At 42.6% G+C, this 24,447-nt stretch overlaps 1 protein-coding gene across 20 annotated transcripts in view; it reads left to right on the top strand.

Annotated features, from left to right (window-relative positions):
- Positions 1-24,447, top strand: part of LOC123940120 (LIM domain containing preferred translocation partner in lipoma) — a 660,801-nt gene that overhangs the window by 301,152 nt on the left and 335,202 nt on the right. For 18 of the 20 annotated variants that reach the window (XM_046002568.1, XM_046002572.1, XM_046002583.1 and 15 more), the window contains one exon: positions 18,088-18,213. In XM_046002568.1, the coding sequence (XP_045858524.1) occupies positions 18,088-18,213 (126 nt within the window). The remainder of the gene's footprint in view (positions 1-18,087; positions 18,214-24,447) is intronic. The other 2 variants (XM_046002569.1, XM_046002588.1) reach the window with 1 other exon arrangement.

Below are 24,447 nucleotides of genomic sequence, written 5' to 3'. Positions count from 1 at the left end.
CCTCTCTGCTCTGTCTTTGGTAAAAATTCCCGGACCATCTTACAGCCGCTCCCCTAATTCAACTAGATGGATTCCTTCTCTTTCGTAGTTTAGAGGACAGTTTGGGGGATTTTTCCCAATCATTAGGGAATGATAACCTTACAAAGGAGAATGGAGTGACCTGATCTCCATTCAGATGGATTTCTGTAGTGTAGCAGGACTTGACTTGTGGGACATGCCAATGGTAGAATGGCTTGGAGTTGACTGCAAGAATCTGATGAGGTCGGTGAGGGCCTGAACCCGGGCAGGGGCCACCACCCCAGCGAAGGGGAGCTAGAGTCCAGAACCATATGGAGCGAGGGAGGGCGGGTATGGGAAAGGGAGCAGTCCCAGAGGACTGCGGCATCCTGCCTTTATTCCGGGGACAGAGATTTGCCTCCTGCCCTTGTGTTTGCCAAATGGGAGGATCCTCTGAAAAATGGGTGCTCTGAGGCAAGTGTGATAGGAACTTTCCTAGAGGAAATGCGGATGCTGCAGAGCGAAGATTGCCCTCGTTAATGAGAGGGTCTGTGCTGTCTCTAGACATAAACAGCTCTGCCTAGATCAGATTGTGGCAGCCGGGTGAGAAGAACACAGCGCTGTAATTAATGCTAATTGTGGATATCGCTGTATTGTTGTCATTGTTTTTTAATTGAATATGTATTAAGCTCCAACAGGGTGCTGTGAGTAATGCCAATTTATAGTTGATTTATCAGACCACTCAGAAGACTTTATAAACACCAATAAATGGGAACTCATAGCACCCCTTCGAGGTGGTAAGTGCTGTTGCCATTTCCACAAATGAAGAGAAGTGAAGGAGACTGTGTTTGCTCCGTTGGCACTGTGGGTGAGAACGGAGTGCTGTCGGATGAGAGACAAGCATTTTCCCTGTCCCCGGGAACTGGGTTAGAATACATTAGTGAAGAATTCTCCTTCAGTGCGTTCAGAGTTGTGGGATTTTAATTAAATTGTTCCCGTTATTGTTAGCACTGCATTAGCACCAGGCAACCAAATTCTAGGCCAGCAGATTTCAAATTTAATGTGAAAAAGAATTGGGGGAGGGACGAAAGGCACGTCAAGTGCAGACTTCTAGGCCCCACTCCCCAAGGTTCTGATTTTGGTAAATGTGGGAAGGGGACTAAGCATTTTTCCTTTGAACGGGTGTCTGAGATGCTCTTGTCCTCAGAGGAGGCTCAGCCTCCCTTCAAAACCCCAGCCTTTTTCTTCTTAAGAGATCCTGCTTCAGCCCCCCAAGTCTAGCCTCAATCTGAGACCAAGGCTTTCCATTTAGTACCTGTAGGGTCTGCTAGAGCTCACCTGGTATAATCGTGCAATGCTCTCACTTACAGAACACACAACTAGTTGGTGTTTATAGGAGACCTACAGTCCGTTTGCCGTTCTGCCGAGCATGCCATTCCTGGGACCTTATCCCACGGGGTTTTCAGAATGTCCCTGTGGGGTTGTACTATGATTCCCTGATTTTGTAGGAGGATGTAAAACTGAGAGGGAATGTGACTGGCTCAAAAAACATCTCAACGACTTTCAGTCCTTTTCATTTAAATGCAGGCGAGGGCCGGGGCCCACGTTGAACCACAGATGTGAACAGAATCCCCAGATTGGTTTAAGTAGAATTTATCGTAAAGAAAAGAGTTCCCACAAGAAGAGGGGAGACCAGGGAGGGAAAGGTAGGGGCGGCCAATCCTGATCTTTCTTATTCCTTGGTTATTTGTACTGGTTCTGTAACGTAGCCTGGATACTGTGTTATTGCTGAGTAAATGGGAAGGAAACATCTCTCAGGAAAGCCTGAGGTGAGCATGAGCAGAATTCTGGAGTCAAGAAAGGCTTTTAAAGTGGAGATGAGAATGGTGAGGCTCGGGACAGCATCACTCCTCACTTCATATCCTTCCCGCTTTCTGTAGAGGAAACTCCACCTTCTCGTAGAGCTTGGTTAACTTGTATTTCCAAGGATGGAGACACAAATGCCTGCTGTCTTGTGGATTCACATTCATTCCCCATGAAGGGGAAACCAGCAGCTTCCTGATATAGTCCCATACTTACATTTTTATCAATGGCAAACTTTTTTTTAATAAATATAGGAATTTCTGCTAGGAGTGTCGTTAATGTAAATTGTGCACCGCCTAAAATATAAGTGATTCATACCACGTATTTGTTCCCACATCAGTGCTGCGTCCCTAGATACAACCACTCCTGCCCACCTTCTCCTGAGTCATGGGGACGTGCTTACCCTTTGGAGGTCTCTACCCTGCATGCAGGCCAGGCTCCCGCCTTGCAGTCCCGGGACACCTGCATTTTCTGACCACAGCCCATCCTCTGAGTCTGCTCTTCCTTTATTTTTACCTAAAAGAACATTTGTATTTGCTAAGGGCTGGGACATGCTCTGTGCTCTTCTGTTGTCTGTGCTCTTGTGTTAAATATCTTAAGGATCTTTTCTCCATTCAAGATCTTCTCAGTCCTCTCTGAGTCCATGTAGCCTTTTCTGATCTCTCTAATTTGTGCTCTGGCATCGTGATTTCGTATCCTTCAGTACTTACCTGCCTGTATTCAGCTCCAAGATATATTTATTTATGGATAAGCAAACCTTTCTAATGGAACTGTAAGCATTTAGAGGGCAGAGAGCCTTTTTGTTTGTTTGTTTGTTTGTTTTTGTTTTGTTTTTTTTTTGTTTTTTGTTTTGTTTTGTTTTTTGGTTTAAATCCCTGTCCTTCATATCAGTGGGGCCTGAATATTTGTAAATATTTCTGGAAATGTGGATGAAAATTGTACTATATGAGGAAATGGAAGGTGAAAGAGATGATGGGAGCTTGGCTTTTTAAATTGTACTTAACAGTCATAACCTAATTCACAGTGACCTGATAGGCTAATCACATTTTGATGCTTGAAGGGAAGACATTTCCAGCCTGGTGTCATGGAAGGTGTCAGAGCCTGAGCTTTGGCACAAAATGTCTAAGTCCCAGATTCTAATTCTTACATTTTTGGAAAATTCTTCTGACCTGTGGTATCCTTTTTTTTATAAAACAGGAATCCTATCTGCCAATCTCTAGGATTTTTTTTTCCCCCATAACAGGAAACTGCCTGAGCAATGCAATGAGAAATATTTATGCAAGTGCCTTTCTAAACTCAGCTACTTCTCTGTTGATGATGATAGTGCAGAGGGAGCTATGATTTCCTTTCCCGATATTCCCGGCAGTAATGGTGTCCCAGGCAGTGCACAGTGGATGGAGTGGCCGTGAGGACTAGTGAGGCTACTACCTCATAGGCCATTTCCCAGAACCGTCTTTGAACAGCACATTTGACCAAGATAAAATGATGAACAAATTTGGGACAATGATTAGGGAGAGGATACCTCTTTTATTATTAGAAAATACGATTCCTGACATTTTAGGTAAACTTCCCTCTCCATGTCTTATCCATTTCTCGCCTCTGAGGTAAGAGGTAATGTGTGTGTTTTGTCTTGTCCTCTCCTGCCTCCTTGCTAGGACATTGTCACCCTCCCCTATCTTGTTCCATTTTCTTGGATCAGCTGCTGGCTCTCCAAACAATGTAACATAGGCGAATTCCTTCATAAAGTTGCTCTCCATGACCCTACTTTTGAAATGGGTGTTTCAAACTGTGTCAGTTAGTAACTGCTCTCTATCTTCTGTATTTTCAACTACCAAAGTACACTTAAACTAAATGGAAACAGAGTAATTTGGTTCCAGTAAGTGGCTGTAAGTGAGAAAAAATATATCAACAGCAATGAATAACTTAAAATTCCTTTTAATGGTCGGTAGATTGCACTTATGCGACTGTGTTGGAATAACAGAACTTTTAAATCAGAAGAAACCATAAAGATCTAGTTTAAACCCATCATGTTGCTGGTGAGCAAACGGAAGGTTAGAAGGAAAAAAGTGATTGGCCTAGCTTCACCGGACTGAATTGTGGCTGACCTAGGATGGAATGCCTAGTTTACTGCTTCTCTACTCTCCTCCCCACGCTCCATCCCATCTGCCTCCCTGTTCACAAAAGACAATTCTCTGGTTGTTCTGGGTAGGTAGTCAGGATCACTTTTCTGGCCCTAAATAGTCAGTCATCTTCTGACATTAGCAGAAGTTGTAAGTTTCATAGGAGAAAATTGTAATACTGACTTCTTTTACTTGATAGTTTTGAGTTTTGAGTGGGAGGACTAGGACCAGGGAGCATTGATTATTCAGGTCACCCTGGCCCATCATTATCACTTGGCTCTTTGACCAACAGCAAATCACTTAAGCTCTCTGATTCTTTGTTTCCTTTTTGGTACAACATGGCATCGTAATAGAAGCTAGGTAAGATTCTTCCTGTCTCCAGTGTCTGTGACTATTAAGTTTCTCCACACATTCTGGAATCTCCATTTTAGGAATTTCTGTAGCTCTTATTTGCACCCATGTGTCAGTATTTTATTCTGAACTGGCTCGAGGATGACTCTTCTTCCTTCATTTTCTTGATCTGGTCCCAACAGTGAACTGGAAATCCTTGGGGAGTGCTTCTGCTCCTGTCTTCTGTGAAGTTTCCTCATCTGGAAGGTGGGACAAGAGTGACTTTCACTTTATATCATAGGCTCCCAAGAACAACAGTTGAAATAATGTATGAGCTACTGCTTTGGAGAAGATGTTTCCCAGTAAAGGGTGTTCAGATTCTAGTCCTTTTTCAACCCCTTCACTAAATTATTAACTCAGATATCTAAATTACTTCTTTCGGGCACTTTTATGATATTTCAAATGAAAATGTTGGAATAGCTCCTCAAATCTCCCTTCCAGTTCTAGTATTTCATAAAACAGAGTTACCCTTTTCACGCTAATCATCTATAATCTAGTCACACTTTACCTATACATCCTTTATCAGCAAGTCGTGCTAGATGGTGCTTAACACATAGAGTCTTACCGCCAATGTGTAAGAGAATGTCTCACTCCTCCCCTTGGATGGCATGCCCCTTGTGTTATGGCTCTGGCTATCTGACATGGAATGCTTCAGTGGGAACTGAATACTTGCCTTGGTTTTTTGATATTGGTCCCATGTTGAGGGGTCACGGAAGGATTCAAAAAAAAAGGTTGGAGGACAAGGAGCTGATACAGAATGTTAACATCAAATTTCTAAGTATTCACACATTCACTTTTGGTTATTTCTATTATGTGATGGAGGAATGTGAGAAAGTAGCTTCTGATATTTATCGAACCTTAACTCATTGACCCCATAGTATCAAAATGCAAAAGAAGAAAACCATCTTCCATAAAGTTTTAAAGCAAAATCAATAGCAAAAAAAAAAAAAAAAAAAAATCTGGCATGGCCTGTTTTCTACTGCGTATTTTCTACAGTGAGGAGGAACAAGACTTCAGTCTGTCCATTTAATTCACAGGTTCAAACGATTTTTTGTTCTCCCCCTACCACGCCTCAAATTAATGTTTCCTTAATGGAAAATCAAAGTGTTTCTTTTTTCTCTGCCTTTTAAAACTTGTACTTGCATTATTTTGTATTAATTGTATTATGCAAAGCATTTCTGGGAAAGTTTGCCTGATCCCAGATGACTTTATGGATACCTTTATAAAGATTTCAACGGGATGTACAGCATACCTGGTCCTTGTCAGATACTGGTTTTTTGTTTGTTGCTTTGTTTTGTTTTTGTTTTTGTTTACAGATTAAAGGTTTGTGGTGAGCCTGCACTGAGCACATTGATTGGTGCCGTTTTCCTGCCAGCATTTGGTCACTTTGTGTCTCTGTCACCTTTTGGTACTTCTGTAATATTTCAGATGTTTCATTATTATTATATTTGTTATGGTGATCCGTGACCAGTGATCTTTGACATCGCTGTGGTTTTGGGGTCCCATGAACCAGAGTCATAGAAGAGGACAGACTTCGTCCATCCGTGTGTGTGTTCTGACTGCTCCACCGACTGATCGTTCCCCCGTCTCTCTCCCTCTCCTTGGGCCTCCCTGTTCTCTGAGACTCAATAATATTGAAATTAGTCCGGTTAACATGTCTACAGTGACCTCTAACTGTTCAGATGAAAGGCAATGTTGCACATATTTCTTCTGAACTCCAAAGCTAGAGATGATTAAGCTTCACGCGGGAGGCATGTTGAAAGCCAAGCTAGGCTGAAAGTTAGGCCTTTGGACCAGTTAGCCCAGTTGTGAATGCAGTAAAGTGAAGCCAAATAAAATCCTCGGAGAAAATTCAGAGTGCGACTCCAGTGAATACATGAATGATAAGAAAGCAAAACAGGCTTACAGCTGATGCGGAGGAAAAATTCAGTGGTCTGGATAGAAGATCAAACCAGCCACAACATTCCCTTAAGCAGAAGCCTCATCCAGAGCAAGGCCCCAACTTCATTCAGTTCTGTTCAGGCTGAGAGAGATAAGCAAGCTGCAGAAGAAAAGTCTGAAGGTAGCAGGGGTTTATTCATGAGATTTAAGGAAAGGAGCCATTTCCAGAACAGAAAAGTACAAGGTAAAACAGCAAGTGCTAATGCAGAGGACACAGCAAGTTCTCCAGAAGATCTAGCTCGGATAACTCATGAAGGTGGCCACACTTAGCGATAGATTGTCAGTGTAGACAGAACAGCCTTCTCCAGGGAGAGGATGCCTAGAGACGGCTAGAGAGCCATCAGTGCCTGGCTTCAGACCTTCAAAAGCCGACTCCCGTGTTAGGAGCTAATGCAGCTGGTGACTTTAAATTGAAGACAGTGCTCGCTTACCATTTTGAAAATGGTAGGGCCCTTAAGAATTATGCGAAATCGGGGCACCTGGGTGGCTCAGTTGGTTAAGCAACTGCCTTTGGCTCAGGTCACGATTCTGGAGTCCCAGGATCAAGTCCTGCATCGGGCTCCCTGCTCAGCCAGGAGTCTGCTTCTCCCTCTGACCTCTCCCCTCTCAGGCTCTCTCTCCCTCATTTTCTCTCTCGCTCATAAATAAATAAATAAAGTCTTAAAAAAAAAGAATTATGCAAAATCTACTCTGTTTGTGCTCTATAAATGGAAAAACAAAGCCTAGATGCCGCACATCTGTTTACAACATCTTTTTCAATGTTATATTAGTCACCACATAGTACAACATGGTTTCCTGAATATTTTAAGTCCACGGTTGAGACCTACTGCCCAGCGGGGCGGGGAGAGGGAAGATTCCCTTCAAATTGTGACTGCTCGGTGAGAACGCAACTGGTCACCCAAGAGTCTCTGATGGAGATGGACAGTGAGTTTAATGTTTTCACGCTTCAAGAACACCTGTTCTTGGCCCATGGGTCAAGGACTGAGTTCAACTTTCCAGCCTTACTGTTTAAGAGAATGCATTTCCTGGGGCTACAGGGGGCAGTAATTCCTCTGGGCAGAGTTCATCGAAAACCTTCTAGAAAGGATTCACCATTCTAGATGCCTTTAAATACATTCATGATTCACAGGAAGAGCTTGAAATACCAACATTAACAGGAATTTGGAAGAAGTTGATTCTGGCCCTCATGGATGACTTGGAGAGGGGTTCAAGCCTTCCCTGGAGAAACTGCAGGGGCGGGGGAACAGGAGGAGAAGGAGGCTGACAAGTGGAGCCTGAGCATGGGACTGAATTGCTGCGATCTCAGGAGAAACGTGAATGGACGAGGAGTTGCTTCTTGTGGGGGAGCGAAGAAAGTGGTTGCTTGAGATGGAATCCACTCCTGGTGAAGATGCTGTGAAGATTGTTGAAGTGACAACGAGGGACTTAGAATATCACATATACTTAGTTGATAAGGCAGCAGTGGTGTGTGAGAGGACTGATTCCCAATTCTGAACGACGTTCTGTGGGTACAGTGCTATCAAACAGCATCACCTGCTACAGAGGAATTGTTCATGAAGAGAAGATTCTGTTAACACAGTCAACTCCATGGTTATCTGATTTGAAGACATCACCACAGCACCCCCTTCCCCAGGCCCTTCAGCGCACCACTGCCCCGCAGCATGGAGTGCAGCCCTCCACCAGCAAAAAGAGACTGGCTTGCTGAAGTCCCGGATGATGGTTAGCATTTTTTCGCAACAAAGTATTTTTAAGTGAAGGTATATACATTATTTTCTTTGGAGGATGCTATTGCACACTCAGTAGACTACAGTATAGTGTAAACATGACTCTTGGATATACGGGGAAACCAGAGACTTCCCCCCCCCCCTTTTAAAATTTATTTATTTATTTTTTCAGCGTAACAGTATTCATTGTTTTTGCACAACACCCAGTGCTCCATGCGATACGTGCCCTCCCTATTACCCACCACCTGGTTCCCCCAACCTCCCAGGTGGGTTTAGATCTGGTTGCAAGTGGGCAATAATGATCATGATGGGTGAGTTGTGAAATGTCAATATAGATCCAATGAGAGAACTGAAAAAAAATAAAAGAGAACCTAGAAGGCTCATTCCCCTCATTTTATAGAGGAAAAACTTGAGTTTTAGGAAGCAAAAGTCTGCTTATGATGTCATAGGTAGACTTAGCTTCCCACTGTCGTCCTTTGAGTGGGTCTTGTACTGGCTGGCCCAGTCTCACTGACTGGGGAACGGAGACCCCACAGAGTATCTCCTTGTCAAGGAGTTTATCTCAGGAATCCATGTGGTGGGATCTGGCAGCAGAAGGCTCTGTGCTAGGGCCATCTCTCTTTGCTTTTCGTTCCTCTTCCCTCCCTTCCACTCCTCCCTCTTCCATCCTTGGCTTCTCCATTATTGGCGTGTCTGTTACTCCCTACCTGCCCCAGTAATTGGCTTCTTAATTCCTTGTGTGTTTTGACTATTAGTAATTAGCCATGATCATGATCTTCTTGGCTTACCATGACCACAGTTCATCCTCATGGTAGTTTTGTGACATGCGTCTTCATTCAAATTTATAAGGGAAGGACTTTTATTAGCCCTTCTCATCTTTGTGTCATTGGACCAAGGTTGGGCTCACCAGCCTGTTCATGGATCTTTGGTCAGGTGACCAGCCTTGTTTCTGTGGGTCACAGTGTTTCGAAGTGGAGTTACATGGTCCAGAATATGGATCTTTTGGCAACTAGGGATAGTGGCAGGACTGTTTCCTTTAAAGAAATGTGGGTTGGCCAAACATTTTCCACTTTGGGTGTGTTCATACTGAAAAATATGAGATGATATGGAATGTAAAGGAAAAAAAAGTGAGGTGTGGCTCAGGTCTAGTGTTTAGGTTTTACCTTGATGTTTTGGTTCAGCTATATGAGAACCATGGGAAACTCTCATTGTCTCCTATTGTTACCCTACTTTCTGTTTCTTCAGTGCTGTGTTCCCCGTTGCCAAGCTGTTACTCTTTTGAATCATAAAAATGTTGTCTCTATTTTGAACACAACAGAGTTTTCTTCAAAGATGGCTTTTTGTGGCACTTTTCACCACTGTCCTTATCCCGTGGGTAGATGAATCTTTTTAGATGCTAAAATGGCTGGTGTTTTAGCCCGATTTTGCCCATTAAGAAAGTGGAATAGTATTTTTGCCAGCCATTGGATACTAGGCTTCTTAGGGAAGGGGATTGCTTTTGTTTTTAAATCTCATCTTTTCCAAATGGTTTTATGAAGGGTCTCAAAGAACATAGTGTATTTGATACTACTAGGCAGATATGAAAGTAGCATCATCTAGTAGACTGTAAACCCCTTGAGGTTAGGGATCAAGCCTGCATGCTTCTTAGCACAAACATTTCTTAGAGCAGCATGGGAGAGCTGTTTGCGCAAATCAGCAATGAGAGTTACATTATGACTATTGCTATCCCACAGAATTAGACAAAGAGCCAATTATCAGGTCAGTAGGTTATCAGTAATGTCTTCTTGGAGGAGAGTACATTTGATAAGGTGAGTGGGTTTCAGAATGGTACGCCCTTCAGCTAAATGAGTAGGAAGGAGAGTACACAGACATGAATTAAAGCACTTTCCCCCCCCCTTCCAGCATTTTGGATCTCTTCAATAAAGTGACATTTCTCTTAGATAAAATAGGTCATATTTTCTGTAATTTTCACTACTGTATGCTGCCTGTCGACTCAACATTATCAGAATCAGTGTGATAAGGGGACTTGTATTATATAGCATGGATATATGGTATTATGGTATTATATAGCATGGATAATGGTAAGAAGTGGTGTTACTGTTTCCACTTTATTTTTATCCAGATCTTTGTTATCCATTATCTGGATTGTCTCTTGGTATTTTCAAGGCACACGCACGTACACACACACACACACACACACCCTTGTAAATGTTCCTTGTGTTAGGAATCTCCTTAGAGCAGTGGTTCTCAAAGTGTGGTCCTCAGACCCGTACTGTCAGCGTCTCTTTAGAACTTGTTAGAAATGTAAATTCTTGGGCCTCATGGGACATACACAGAATCCAAAACCCTGGGAGTTGGATCCAGGAATCTGTTTCCACATGCTCTCCAGGTGGTTCTACAACAGATGACAGTTTGAGAGCCCATGCTCTTAAACTTGGTTCTTCATAGTTCATTCCTAACACCATCCTGGGTTAAGAAGCACAGGAGCCTCATCCAACAGAAGCTTCAGCCTCTGAGTTTACTTTGAATCCAGATGCTATTAAAACGTACATACTCACTGTGACTGTGTCAGCCACAGCATTTGTTTTGAGACTGTGCTCAAGGTAATCGTTGAGTAGCTACTGTTTATTGAATACTTAAAATGTGAGCAGTACTTGGCACATATAAATTCATTTAATCCTTATAACAGCAGCATGAGGAACTGAAGCCCAGAGAGTTTAGGTAGACTACTTAATGTCACCAGACTGACCAGTGGCAGCTGTAGGTGTCTAACCCCTGCAAGGCTGACACCAGAGGCTTTGCCACTACTCTTTGTGTGGTAGGGGAATTTCACAAAAATGATCACAAAGAAATTCATTGATTATATTCTCAGCTTCATTAGAGAGAGAGAGAGAGAGAGAGATGATCAATGAGAGATACTTAGTTTTGTTGTTTATAGACGTACAGCTTTTTGGTATCCCTTTTGTTATCACCGGCCACATTCGTTTTTTTCATTAACGTTAGAAATAAGGGAGTAATGAACTTCACCGACCCTAAAAGAAAATAAAAATGAAGTGAAATCTATGCTGTATTATTAATACTTAATTCCACTGAAAAGAAAATCAAAATTGCGTGTGAAAGAATGTACTGTTTTGTGTTCCTAGCCTTCTAGGATTTCCTGAGATGAGATAGTTTTATATTTCTAAGCTATCTGGGATTTTTTTTTCCCCTAATGAATCACAAAAGGAAACCAAAGCTTGGGTCCTTTTGGGATTCCCTTGGTGTTACACATGGGGTCAGCTCAAGTCCCTGTGCTTTGGGAAGCATGGTTTTTAAATATCATCGATTTAGTACATCAGACATCAAGTTTTATTCTCTGATGATTTGGTTTCTTTCACAGGTGTGCTTTTGAGCGGTCACATAAAAATCTTGGCCCTTGAGATCCCCCTTCTGCAATGCATCATTGTGATTGCTTGGCCTCCTCAAAGATTCTGGGCATTGCTAAGGATGAGGTCAGGCCCATGCATGGTTTGAGTGTGATACTGGGTATGGGCTCTAATTCTAGGAAGTAAACTTCCTAGGACAGACAATGGTTCTTAATTAGTTAGACCATTCCCCTTGATCCTTTGTTTCTCTTAACAGCCTGAATAGGAACTCTCTTTTTAACACTCTTGATTTGATCAGGCGGTTCCTGATGTTTTTTCATAGCAGAGGACTTCCTGGTTTGTCCTGCTCCCCTACTTCAAAACGGAAATGAATACTTAACAAATGACTTGTTATTATGCTGTGCAGAATGCACTGGTTTCCACTCATTAATAGTCTCATTAACAGTGAACACTGTTCCCATTTTGCACCCACCGATGCAGTAATCAGTCCAAGCTAGGACCATCTCTGGGAGCTAAAACCTTTGGGAGAAAGGTTCTTTTTTTTTTTTTTTAACTTTTTTGTTTTGTTTTAAGATTTTATTTATTTATTTATTTATTTATTTATTTATTTATTTATTTTGAGAGAGAGAGAGAGAGAGAGCATGAGAGGGGAAAAGATCAGAGGGAGAAGCAGACTCCCTGTAGAGCTGGGAGCCCTATATGGGACTTGATCCCCGGACTCCGGGACCATGACCTGAGCCAAAGGCAGTGGCTTCACCAACGGAGCCACCCAGGCACCCTAGGGGAAAGGTTCTTGATGAGCAGAATAATAGCAGGGTTTTAAAGTGTCACCTGACAGATAATTTATTGATTGAAAAGGGAAGAGAACAACTTCTCCAAAGAACTCTGGTAGACACCACCTGAATCAAGGCATCAAATCTGATATCACTAAACCAAGCCCAGCTGTCATCCTGAGCTTCCTGTTGTGAGGTGGTGGGAAAGACCCAGCTTTGTGCACATAATATCCTTGTCCAACTTGTTTTAATCCACCTCTAATCATTAGACAAAACAAGATTGTTGAACTTTTTATAAGACACCTGGCCTGAATTCTTAGTTTCATGAAAGATGAAAATAGGCTGGGAGGGAGGGCGGAGGGGAGAGCCTAGAAGAACCGTCATCTCAGCGTGTGATCTTTGATTGGATTCTGGTTGGAAAGTAGTAACAATAAATAAAAGGCCATTACTGAGATTGCTGGCGAATGTGAGCATGTGTGCACATTGGAAAATTCTACACCTGGGAGTACCGGTGTGCCTTAGTCAGTTGAGCGTCCAGCTCTTGATCTCAGCTCAGGTTTTTGATCTCAGGGTCATGAGTTCAAGCCCCATGTTGGGCTCAGCATGGAGCCTACTTTAAAAAAAAAAAAAACAAAAACAAAAACACCTGTGTTACACTTCCCAGGTGTGATCATGGTACAAGGAGTTCCTAGGAGATGTAAGCCAAAGTATATGGCGGGGGGGGGGGGGGGGGGGCAGTTTGCCAACTTCTTTCAAGTGGTTTAGCTACAATAACAAATGGAACAAATAAATGTATTTGTTATGAGAGAGAGACAGAGAGAAAGAGAGAGAATGCAAAAGCAAATAAGTATGGCAAAGTGTTGGTTATTGATGATCTGTGGGAAACGTATGCATGTGGGTGGAGTTCAACTTTCCTGTGAGGTTGTTGTTTTTTTTTTTTGTTTCATTTTGTTTTTGTTTTTTTAAGTAAAGACCTTTGGATATAAAGAATGGGTAAATACAAGTGAATACTCCTTCCTAACTCAATGCGGTCACTCCTTGTCTATCACCTGTAGTTCATGGATAAGCAGTTTGTGGGCAAAAACGTTACCCATTTCAAGTCAGACTCTTGGAAATAGGCTTCCATACTGTACACTTTGGTTCCTGGCTCTGCTTTCAAGTTTGTTCTTACATGTTTGCACTGGGAAAGTCATCACCCTATAATTCTGCTAGTGGCATGAAGAATTACGATTTTCCAAGTTATAATAAGCCCCAGTTGTGGTTTGGTGAGTTTTGTCACAACACTTTTATTGAATGAATGAAAATAAATACCTTATAGAAAATAATATCCTATGGATGGCTAACTCATGGGGGTTTTAGAGCCGTTAGCGAGTGAACAGACACAGTCACTGGACCCGATCGGTATCCAGCCTCGGGTCCTCTCCTCCCACTTGCACACCGAGCCACTGCTCCGGCGCCCACGTCTGCATGGGTATGACCTAGCAGCTCCAACACCTGTCTCTCACTTTTTGCCCTGACGGTTTTCTGCCACCGTTCTACTTCTTGGCATGCAAACAGGAGAGTTTATAACTCATAAGCAGCCCTAAACCCATGGGGAACTGGAGCCTGAGGATCATGGAGCCCTAGTTGCCCACTGCACCAGCCAGCTCATGCCAGCACCTTGGAACTGGTCTTCCCTCCTCCCCCGCTTCAGTCATCCAGCCCTTCAGTCCTGTTTCCTGAGTGTCATTCCCCAAGCCAGTGACCTACACACTAGCTTTTGTCTCAGGCCTTGTTTTTTGGCAGAACCTGGACTAAGACACCGGAATCTTTCCAGTTATGGTTGACGAGCATGAGGATTGCTAATACCATAGTGACCCCTTCACAGAAGGTCATGCAAAATCTAGAAAAAGGGTTTTTTTTCTTTTAATTTTAATTTTTGATTAGCATATCACAGCACTCACCATAACACATACCCTCCCCAGTGTCCATAACCCAAACGCCCTCTCCCTACCCCCCTCACCCCACAACTCTCAGTTTGTTTTGTGAGATTAAGAGTCTCTTATGGTTTGTCTCCATCCTAATCCCATCTTGTTTCATTTTTTTTTCCTTCTGTACCCTCAGGTCCTCCACTTTGCCTCTCAACTTCCTCATATCAGGAAGATCATACGATAATTTTCTTTCTCTGATTGACTTATTTCACTCAGCGTAATACCCTCTAGTTCCATCCACGTCATCACAAATGGCAAGATTTCATTTCTTTTGATGACTACATAGTATTCCACTGTATACATACATACCACATCTTCTTTATCCATAAAAAAAGGGTTTTAAGCCAAGTGCCAGGGGAATCTTCCTTAGTGTTACCGGGCCTTGAGCAGGTAATTTTAAGGCTGCAGTGATAGGAAGTTAGGAAGACATGTTGCTAAGCATGTACCATTCTGTGAGTTGGTTGTAAGACAGTTGCTTCTGGGATGTAACAAAGATTGTTGAGAGTAGAAGGACTGTACTTGCCTCTACAGGTTTAGTAGAGGAGACGACCAAGAGGAATAGTGGTGGAGGAAATGGCAGGACTTCCATTATTTGAACTGAGGCATAAAACAGAGACATAGCTGTGAGAAAGAGACCTGTTCTAATCTATGATGGGGATTTAAATATGGCAGCAGAGCTCTTATCGGAAGGTCAGGCTGGGCAGCAAGGGGCTGGGGGTCATCGTGCACAATCACATAACACTACGCTGGGGCTTGTTGAATTATGTCAGCCTCCTAGGAGGAACTAAAAATGGGGAGTAGTCCCAACTTGGAGGGAAGAATGGATAAGGAGGCTAGATACCAACTGAAGCCTTGCATGTACAGGCTCGCTAAGCACTATAATTACTTATTCCATTGTATAGCTCAGGCAGATTCTGTGACTTTGAGTCTTTGTTGTTAGATACCCCAGTACTTAGAGCATGGGCAATTGATGTACTTTCTACTGCCGTTAAAGTACAGATGTTGAAGACCTGATTCTGTCTCTTCACTGATACCCCAAGGGGACACTTAATGAATGATGCTCCCTTTAAGAAGAAGAATAATTAACAATAGCTGTATTATTCATATTAATTTATAGTTACTGGTTACTATAATTAGTGCTGTTTAAGAAAATGATCGTAATTGCAGCACTTTACAATTTACAAAGTATTTTCCCATCCATTTTCTTATCAGAATCTTGTAACATCCCTCTGGCTTAGGTAGGGCAGGTGAGGGGGAGGAAACTATGGCCCAGAGAAGCATTTAACCAGTCCCCCCACCCCTACCATATATTATGCTGCCTGTGAAGCTATGGAAATACCTAGCAGGAGAATCAGATTCACGTACTTCTCTGTCGCCTTCCCAAATGCTAATGTCCCATCTTTACACGTTGTGCCAGGACCCATTCCCCAGCATGTTTGCATGAATGTTAAATTTTAAAGGGGCTTTATTCTTTATGATAGTGCCGTATTTCATAGTTATTACTGTTCAGTGGGATAAGTGAGATCACCTCTGATTGAGGGACTAACACTCTGAAAACATATCTTCCTAGGACAGAGACCCATGGGCCTTGTAGGGCTTGGTCAAACTGGAAATTCAGACCCCGAGAAAACATAACCCACCTGCTATTATTACTGTTTTCCATTTTTGGCTATGGCAAGCGAGCAGAGGAAAATCTATTTTTCTCAAGGGCAACCTACAAATCTGGGCCATACAGCAGGGGATATAAAGACATGCACAGGTGTGCACACACATGTATCCTGGGATTTAGATTCGCTTTCTAGAACCTATTGTATATTCCATATACAAGAGCAGCCCCTGCCCCTGTCATGCCTCTAGCTGTGTTCACCCAAAAGATGGTGGATATGAGAAAAGTTGCTGATGACCTGTGGCAGAGTCTCTCACCACCCATTCATTTATTTACTCAAAGAATTTATTGAACACTTTCATGATTAGGAACCGAGCAAGATTCTGGGGAACAGTGAGGAGCAAAATGGACAAAATCCTGTCTTCATGAAGTGTGTGTTCTCTTCGGCAGACTGACAATAGACAGCCAAATACATATAAAAGATACTGTTAGATGATAGATATTATAATAGATAGATATTATGAGATGATAGATATTATGAGAGAAATACACACAAGTCGGGGTGAGGGGTCAGAGTGCTGTACTAGGGTCATAGAAATACACTCAGAACCAGAAAATGATGAGGATGCTATGCTAGACAATGGGATAAACGTTACCCCTATTTACCAAGGGCTCACCAGTAAGGATGCCACTGCCTCTGGGACTGTCAACAGTCTGCGTTTGGCTCCATGGGGCTGGGCCATGACTTCACAGATGTTGATGTTATCAGTATGCCTGGGACAGATCAGGTCCAGAGGGATGAACTCACGTAAGCTAAATTCACAAGAGACTGACAGACACACCAGATCCTATTACGTCTGTTTTCTGCAGAGACTTAAAGTTAAGCTCCAGGAGTCAGGAAAGGTGGGTTGGTGAGCAAGCTACTAGAGGAAAAAGTGAGTGATATTAATAAGCAATACTATTAAAGCTATTGTTACCCAATGCAGTGTACTCACTAACATTTACTTAGAGGATTATAATATTTAATGTTAGCTTGTCAGGGTACCCTATTTTTTTTTGTTGTTGTTGTTGCTGGGGATATTCAGGTTTCTTGGTCAATGCTTTCTCTAAACTGTTTCACACCCTATCCCGACATTTACCAGCCTTAGACAGTTCAATAGAGTTGATTAGATTATAGCAATTTCCCATCATTTCATTTTGATTGGGTCTTGCTATAGATACGCTTTGGTTTCTTTCTTTCTTTCCTTTTTTTTTAAAAATATACAGATTTTATTTTATTTGTCAGAGAGAGAGAGAGTGGGAGCATGCACCCAAGCAGGGGGAATGGCAGGCAGACTGCGAAGCAGGCTCCCTGCCGAGCAAGGAGCCTGATCTGGGACCCGATTCCAGGATCCTGGGATCATAACCTGAGCTGAAGGCAGATGTTTAACCAACTGAGACTCCCAGGCACCCACCACTTTGGTTTCTTCATGGAGTCCTAAGAGACACTCTCAATACAGTCCACAATCGGTACACTTTGTCACCTTAAAATATTATTTTAACTCACCCTGCTTCCAAATATAAGGACCGTCTCAGTTTTTGTTTCCTTGCCTTAAGCTCTAGGCAGACTGTTTGCTTGTTTTCCCCAAGCCTGTCCAGGATTCCTGGGAATGCCCTTGTGACAGCGTCTTGCCCTCTACTCACCTTCTGGGCTTCTGAGTGCAGGTGGAGACCGGTACTTGGGATAACACGAGGTATTGATGGGTGAGGTCCATAGATCTCCAGCTGCATAATCAGTGACCACCGCCACATGCTTCCTCTGCAGCCCCTTGGCCAGAAATCTGAGCAGACCCCTTCTAGGGCCCTTTGAAAGTGCATTGCTTGGAATGCACCGTGTCTCTCTCACAGACACATCTAATATCCACACTTAGCCGATTCCTCTTCCTAGGCCATCAGTCTCCCGCCTGTGCCCTGTCCTGCTCCCACTCAAACGCTGTCAATCTGTGTGATGGCTTCTGAATACAAAGAATACAAATATCCCCCCACCCCAGTTGAATCTGCTCCTTCAGCACGGGGGTAGAGACATATTTATTTCCTTTTACTTATAAACTCACACACACACACACACACACACACACAAGCCTCTAATGGGTGTGATTTTGCAAATCACTTCATATCTTCCAGTTTTCTTATTTGTCAAAACAGGATAATTCTACTTCAGATTTTGTAAAAGCTAAAATAAATGAAGTGCAAAAAAAGCTTGGACAAAGCCACACTGTAATTCAAGAGATTTGCACGCAGACTGATACCCATAGATGCTGGAGATGTTTTTTGGGTAACGTGTCTCTGTTGCTTCCAGCAGGGAAATCCTGGAGGCAAGACCCTTGAGGAGAGGCGTTCGAGCCTGGATGCTGAGATAGACTCGCTGACTAGCATCTTGGCTGACCTTGAGTGCAGCTCCCCCTACAAGCCTCGGCCCCCACAGGTAAGAGCCTTCTGTAAACGAGTCTGCACTGCAGGCCACCCAGAGTCCACAACAACCTGAGACAACAGGCTGCGTCTTGTTGCCCTTCCATTCCTGTGTGATCTTCTCAGAATTAGTATTCTACCTTGTCTTTTTTTTTTTTTTAAGTATCAATGTATGTTCATTGACAGAAACTTCTTCAATTGAATTTACAAGATTTTTTTTAAAGGAACGCAAGAACATTACACAAAAATGTTGTGAAAATTACACCTTCTCTTCTTTTATTGCTCTGTCCTCTTTCTGGCTTTCCCTAGGAGGGCTATTTTGTTATATGTTGGTATAGTGTTCACAGATACGGTTTAGCATGGCTTGGTTCAAGTTACGGTGAGGGCTCTGTCTTCCGTAAAGAAACCCTTTGTGTTGGGTTTTGAGGTGGCTTCTATTTTGGGGGGGGGGTCTTGTAAGTAATGCTCTGAGGGACATGTTCATGTCCATTTTCTCTGGAGTTCTTTCCCTGTCGCAGACTCCTCAGGGTGGGATTTCTACATTGAGGAGCATGACCACTTACTTTTCTTTCCAAAGGTTGTGAATGGCTTCTACTGGCATCGACACTTTGGAAATACATATTTCTCCTCCATCTCACCAGAATTAGTCATAGCAATTAGAATATGTATTTTCAGTGCAAATGGAGCCTTGTCATTACCTCTTCTGTGCATTTCTTTGCTCACTTTGGGCCTCGGCTATTTCTCGGCTCCTCAGTTTACTACCTATATCACAGAAGCTGATCTTCCACTGGTGTGGGTCATTGTGTCTCTCTTGGGTCTCGAGACGGCCATGGTAGATTTCTTCAAGGGCTTCTGAGTCGTCAGAAGCCAGTGAGCAGAGCTCTAGGTGCAAACATGGGACTGGCACTGTCGTCACTGTTGACCCGTGTAATGTTTGCTTGGTACGTGACAGTGTTTACGGCACTCTGAAGCTCGCTCTGCTTCTTGGACAACAGCTCCTGTATTCACAGGGATTCTTTCACGAGCTAAAGGCCGATCTGGTCTCTCCCCTGTCAGTCATTTCCACACAGAAGATGGCAGTCCTTTCCTCATTAGACATATTCCCATTAACTTCTCTAGACACATCATGGGGCTGTCCGCCCTGTGGGGCACAAGGCAAAACACCGGAGCCTGGTGGTTCCTCAGCTGTTTTGGCTCTAGCAGGTCTCTCAGTGGTGGAAGAGCATTTCATTTCTGTTAACGTGCCCTGAGCAGCAGGAGTGGAGCAGGCACTCTGGGCTTTTGAGGGAACTTGGGAGAAGGAAAGTGAGTCAGGGAAAGGGAGGAAAAAGAACCAAGCTGCCGTCTTCCAAGGGCCCGTGACTTTAGAAGTCCTACTCTGGCAGATATGGTAGAAGCCTATGAACGTGGCAGACTCTGAGAAGGTTTATCAGAGAATCTGCATATTCAGCTACAGGGTGCCCTGTTGGGGCCAGAAGGGAGAACAGCTTGAGCTGGAAAGCAGGAAGGTCCAGGTGACTTCAGGGCACTGCAAGCGACTGGGTGGCTGCAGAGGGCGCCACTAAAGGTGGGCTCTAGGACCAGAAGTTTCCCGGTTGAGAGCCTGTGGACACGGTTGAAGGCTGGATTGATATTCTGGCCTGTTGTTTCTTTTTTTTTTTTTTAAGATTTTATTTATTTATTTGACAGACAGAGATCACAAGTAGGCAGAGAGGCAGGCAGAGAGAGAGGAGGAAGCAGGCTCCCTGGTGAGCAGAGAGCCCGATACGGGGCTCCATCAATGACCTGAGCCAAAGGCAGAGGCTTTTAACCCACTGAGCCACCCAGGCGCCCCTGGCCTGTTGTTTCTAAAGATAATGGGGAATATATGAAGGTTCTCAAACAGGGGGACATTTAAAATTCATTCTAGAAAAAAACAAAAGCAAAAACATAGAAATGAGACCAACTCTGGAAAGATCCAGGAGGATGAGCCCAAGTCTGAGAATGATTCTTCAACAAGCCTTGTTTCCTTCGTCGCCCCTGGCCATCGTTTGGTGTTAAACGTTTTTCCTATTCCACCCAACACATACCTCAAGTCGAGTTTCTCGGAATAGTGAGACCACAGACTTTACAGCCACGGACTTTACAGAGGGACTCACTTGTCTTGTGCTCAAATACCTCTATTCCCCACTGTACCGACCTACCTTTCTGTAATAGGGCTTTTCTTTAGTCTTGATTGTGTTGTTGTTTTTTATCTCCTAAATTCTTCTATCCTGGTATATACTGGGGATGTTTTGCTTAGAGGTTTTTGCTTAAAGTAGGTTTCATTCTTTCAGACTATGTCTATGCATGCCTCCCATAAATCGCTGCATTTTAATGGGTTAGTTAGCAGCTACCTTTTTGTTTGAGCTATATTACTGTGCACGCAAACTCATAATCCCTGATGTTTGGACAGTACTTTACTGTTTGTAAAGCGCTTTCACATATGTTCTCGCTTGAGTAAGATACAGATGCCTCAACTCTAAGACACAGAGGGTGTGCTTAGTTGGTGGCTGAGGAAACAAAAGATGTGGCAGGTAAGTGACATGTCCCAGGACATATGACGATAGTGTGGGCCCAGCGGGACCTTGACTTTTGTGTGTGTTTGGTTATAAGTTCTAGAACAAGATTGAGGATACCAGGACTTTTTTGTTTTGTTTTGTTTTGGTTTTGTGTTTAATGTTTGTTTTGTTTTGTTGTGTTCTGTTTTAGCCAATGACAAAACTATGAAATTAATCATATGAGTAACAGTATCCCTTAAGTATGGCTTCTCATAAAAAAATAAAACATTTAGAAGGTTAAAGAAGCTAATAATGGTGACCCTTAAATAGAAGAAGTTGAGGATTAGGAGAAAATCTAGTTTCAATATGCTTATTCCATTCAGAATGTAAAGAGTGATCCTTTCTAACTTTTTTTTAATTATTCAGACTCAGGAAAGTAAGGGTTAATTGGGAGATTCATCTCATTCTTCTGAATTACCTTCACTCTGGTGGAACTGAATTAGATGTGTTAGTATTTATTGGTTAACATAATTATGGGCTGTGAGAACAATAATCACACACTTAAAATATATAAAAAAAATTATGTGTCAAGAGATGATGCTTGCGGGAGATGGTGTTGTGTTGTAATTAAAAGGTACTTGGAAAGTCCTAGAAATGTAGACTGTTAATGCCCAACTTTGATGTTTCCATTTTTGATACAAAGCAAATTACAGAATCTGTTGAGTCATCCGAGTACTTAAAGTAGGCTAGTAGGTCCATGGTTTCTCATTATTTAAGCATGTGTTGTATGCTTACCCAAGCCCACCTCTGAATCACCTTTGTTAGGCTGCGTTGACTAACGGATCTAAGAAAAAATGATGATATATGTGAAGTATTTGTAGACAGAGAGGTCCAAAGGAGCTCTATAACTTTTAAAAATGCCTGAGCCAGGTGGTGGGTAATAGGGAGGGCATGTATTGCATGGAGCACTGGATGTGGTGCATAAACAATGAATTCTGTTATGCTGAAAAGAAATTTAAAAAAAATGCCTGAGCTTTTAAGAATATATTTTATGGGATATTTTCCTCCTTTTCCCAAGGTACTTCTTCGTGCTCTCAGATTTCCCAACTTTAGTTCTGTGTGTTTATTTATCCATTTTTTAATTTTGGGAAATTTGACTTAATTCTACATATCTGTTCACTCACCTAACATTGACTGAGATCCCACTGTGCACTAGGCATTGGAAATATAAAGATCAGCATCAACATGTCCTTACTCTAGAGTAATTCCTAGTCTTGCAGAAGAGACAAGCCCATAAACAATTCAAAGGTACACCAAAGAAGCATTTCCCTGTGCTACTTGAAATTATCATGTGACTCACCAGATGTTGAAATTGTTGAAAAATCAAAAACAGGAATATCAGCATTATACTTTATACCTTTCCAGGGAAGTGTTAGGGCAGGCTTTACAGAACATTGCTTTTACTTGGCTACATACATCATGGGGAGGATATAGGTTTAAAGGTACCAGAAAAATAGGAATGAGGAATTCAAGGAATGTTGAAAGTGAATGCCTTGTTTGAGGAATGACTTAGGTCCTTTGTGACATATAGGATATGTGGAATTCAAAGGGGAATGGTAGATGAGGAAATCACTGGCACTTAATACCTAGGTTTTCCTCTTCATGCCCAAGGACTCATAGGAAGAGGAGGAATGGACAGTGTGTGTGGTGGGGCAGGGGTTTGGGGGAGATAGCCATAGCAACTTCTGGCTACAGTGGGATTGGGGGTAATTTTTAAAATAAATTTTATAATATAAAAATATACATTTGTGATACCGCACAGAGTTATGCAATGAAACTACCTCAGTGTTTGAAACTAAAATTTCTAATCATTTTATAATGTATGTAATAGGAAATAGTTTTAGAAGAATAGATGTGAGCAGGTCAGGGGTGGTTATGGGGTGAATCACAGACCCAGTGTGATCATAGAGCTTAAGTGAGTTCTTGAGGTCATGTAGCCCAACACTTACTTTGCAGAAGGAAAGCTTTTCCCTAGAGAAGGAAAGAATATTGTTCAATGAGGCTCAGTTAGAGGCAAGATGAATGATTCTCTTTTTCCTGAACCATGCTATAATGGTTCTCTGTGGATGATAACAACAGCCAAGGGACAGTTTTGTTCTTTTTAGCATCCCAATTAGTTTATTCCACAGTGTCTCTCTTTTGTGGTACTTTCCCTAAAAATATGTCTTGGAAACATAAGAAGGAGGAGATAAAGAACATACCTCAAAGGTAGACAGAAAATTGATGACCATATAGCATCGTGCGTAGTATATATCTAGACCTCACCCACCGAGCATCATTTCTTGGTGGAAGTGCAGCTGTGCAATTCGGACAATTCCTTAGAAGACAAGCGATAGATCATGAACTTTTATCCCCCTTCTCTGAGCAGAGGCGGAGCTAGAGTGCTGTTCTTCTCATTCCTAGTACAAAGCTGCCTGTTCTTCACACAAGGAGTTGGGTAGTGCTAGAGCTGGTCCTTAGGGGACCTGAAAGAACTTTCAGGTATTTTATGTTAATAGTTCATAGTTCCTGGGGATTTAGTAATTTTTCAATTAAGTCGATTTTGAATTGATCAAATGGGATTTCACTATCCTCATTTTTGTTAGTATGAAAGTCTTGGAGAGATTTGGGGGATAAGGATAGGCCTGGGCATAGTTTGAGAGCTTAGACTGAATTTGCTGGACAGAAGACTACTGTCTTCTCCATTCCATGTGCTCACCTCTCTAGGAAGACCTTCATTTGTGGGAACTAGCACATCACCGGGCTTAGCTTCCTTTCCTTTGTTTCTAAGATGGACATGGTGCCTACAATGACTTCTCTTTTGCAGAGATAGAGTATTGTTCTAGAGCTACAAGAAATAAGGTTTTGGCTCAAAGCAACTGACTGTTGACGTGATTTTTTTCCCATTTTGCTTTGGGATTGTTAGCTTGTGTCTGGAGCTTGCTTTAAAGCTTTGGGTCTTTGAAAATTTGGAGCTCATCATTTCTGCATGCTGTTTACCCTATAAATGACATATTTATCTTCCTAATTTAAGGCATTTAAAAATGACTGTAACTTCTTAGTCTATTTGGAAACGGAGAACATGCACACTGTTTGGTCACGTGGACACATCTTTAATTGCAATCCCTGAGCTCCCACACTGAGTTCTTTTCATAGAGCAATAATCTGTGAGGCCAACTGAGAAAGTATTTCAGGTGTGTGCTTGTTGTATGGAAGGCTTTTTATTAGGAATTTCTATGGCCCTGAGGGCTTGGGACGGTGTAATCAGGGTGGAATCTGGTGGTGCCATGGATCTTCTATTCTCTTGCACACCCTGTTCCAGCTTGCAAAAGCCATGAGCAGCTGCAGGGGAAATTAATTAGTAATTAAACTTTTCATATTTCATATTATTCGGTGAAACTCAAACATGTAGGCCACCGAGGGACAGATGCTGAGCCACGGAGCTACTCTAGTGGGATGTGGTTTATCGCTGCATGCTGGGACCTTGTTGGGTCCTTGCTGAGCTCCTTGAGAACCGAGATAGGAGCTGGGTCTTAGGCTGTTTGAGAAAGGGAATAGGTGTGGGCAGTGTTGTCTTCCTTTTCCTATATTGTCCCGGGAAAAACTTAGGAGCATGCTGTGATTTGCTAAGGAAAAGTAACACCCAAGTTGTCTCTAGATCTGTAGTGTCTCTTTACTAATAGCTTTCTTTG

Source organism: Meles meles, chromosome 4 (assembly GCF_922984935.1).
Source record: "Meles meles chromosome 4, mMelMel3.1 paternal haplotype, whole genome shotgun sequence".
In the NCBI taxonomy this organism is placed as follows: Eukaryota; Metazoa; Chordata; class Mammalia; order Carnivora; family Mustelidae; genus Meles; species Meles meles.
This window is presented reverse-complemented; position numbering and strand designations above follow the sequence as displayed.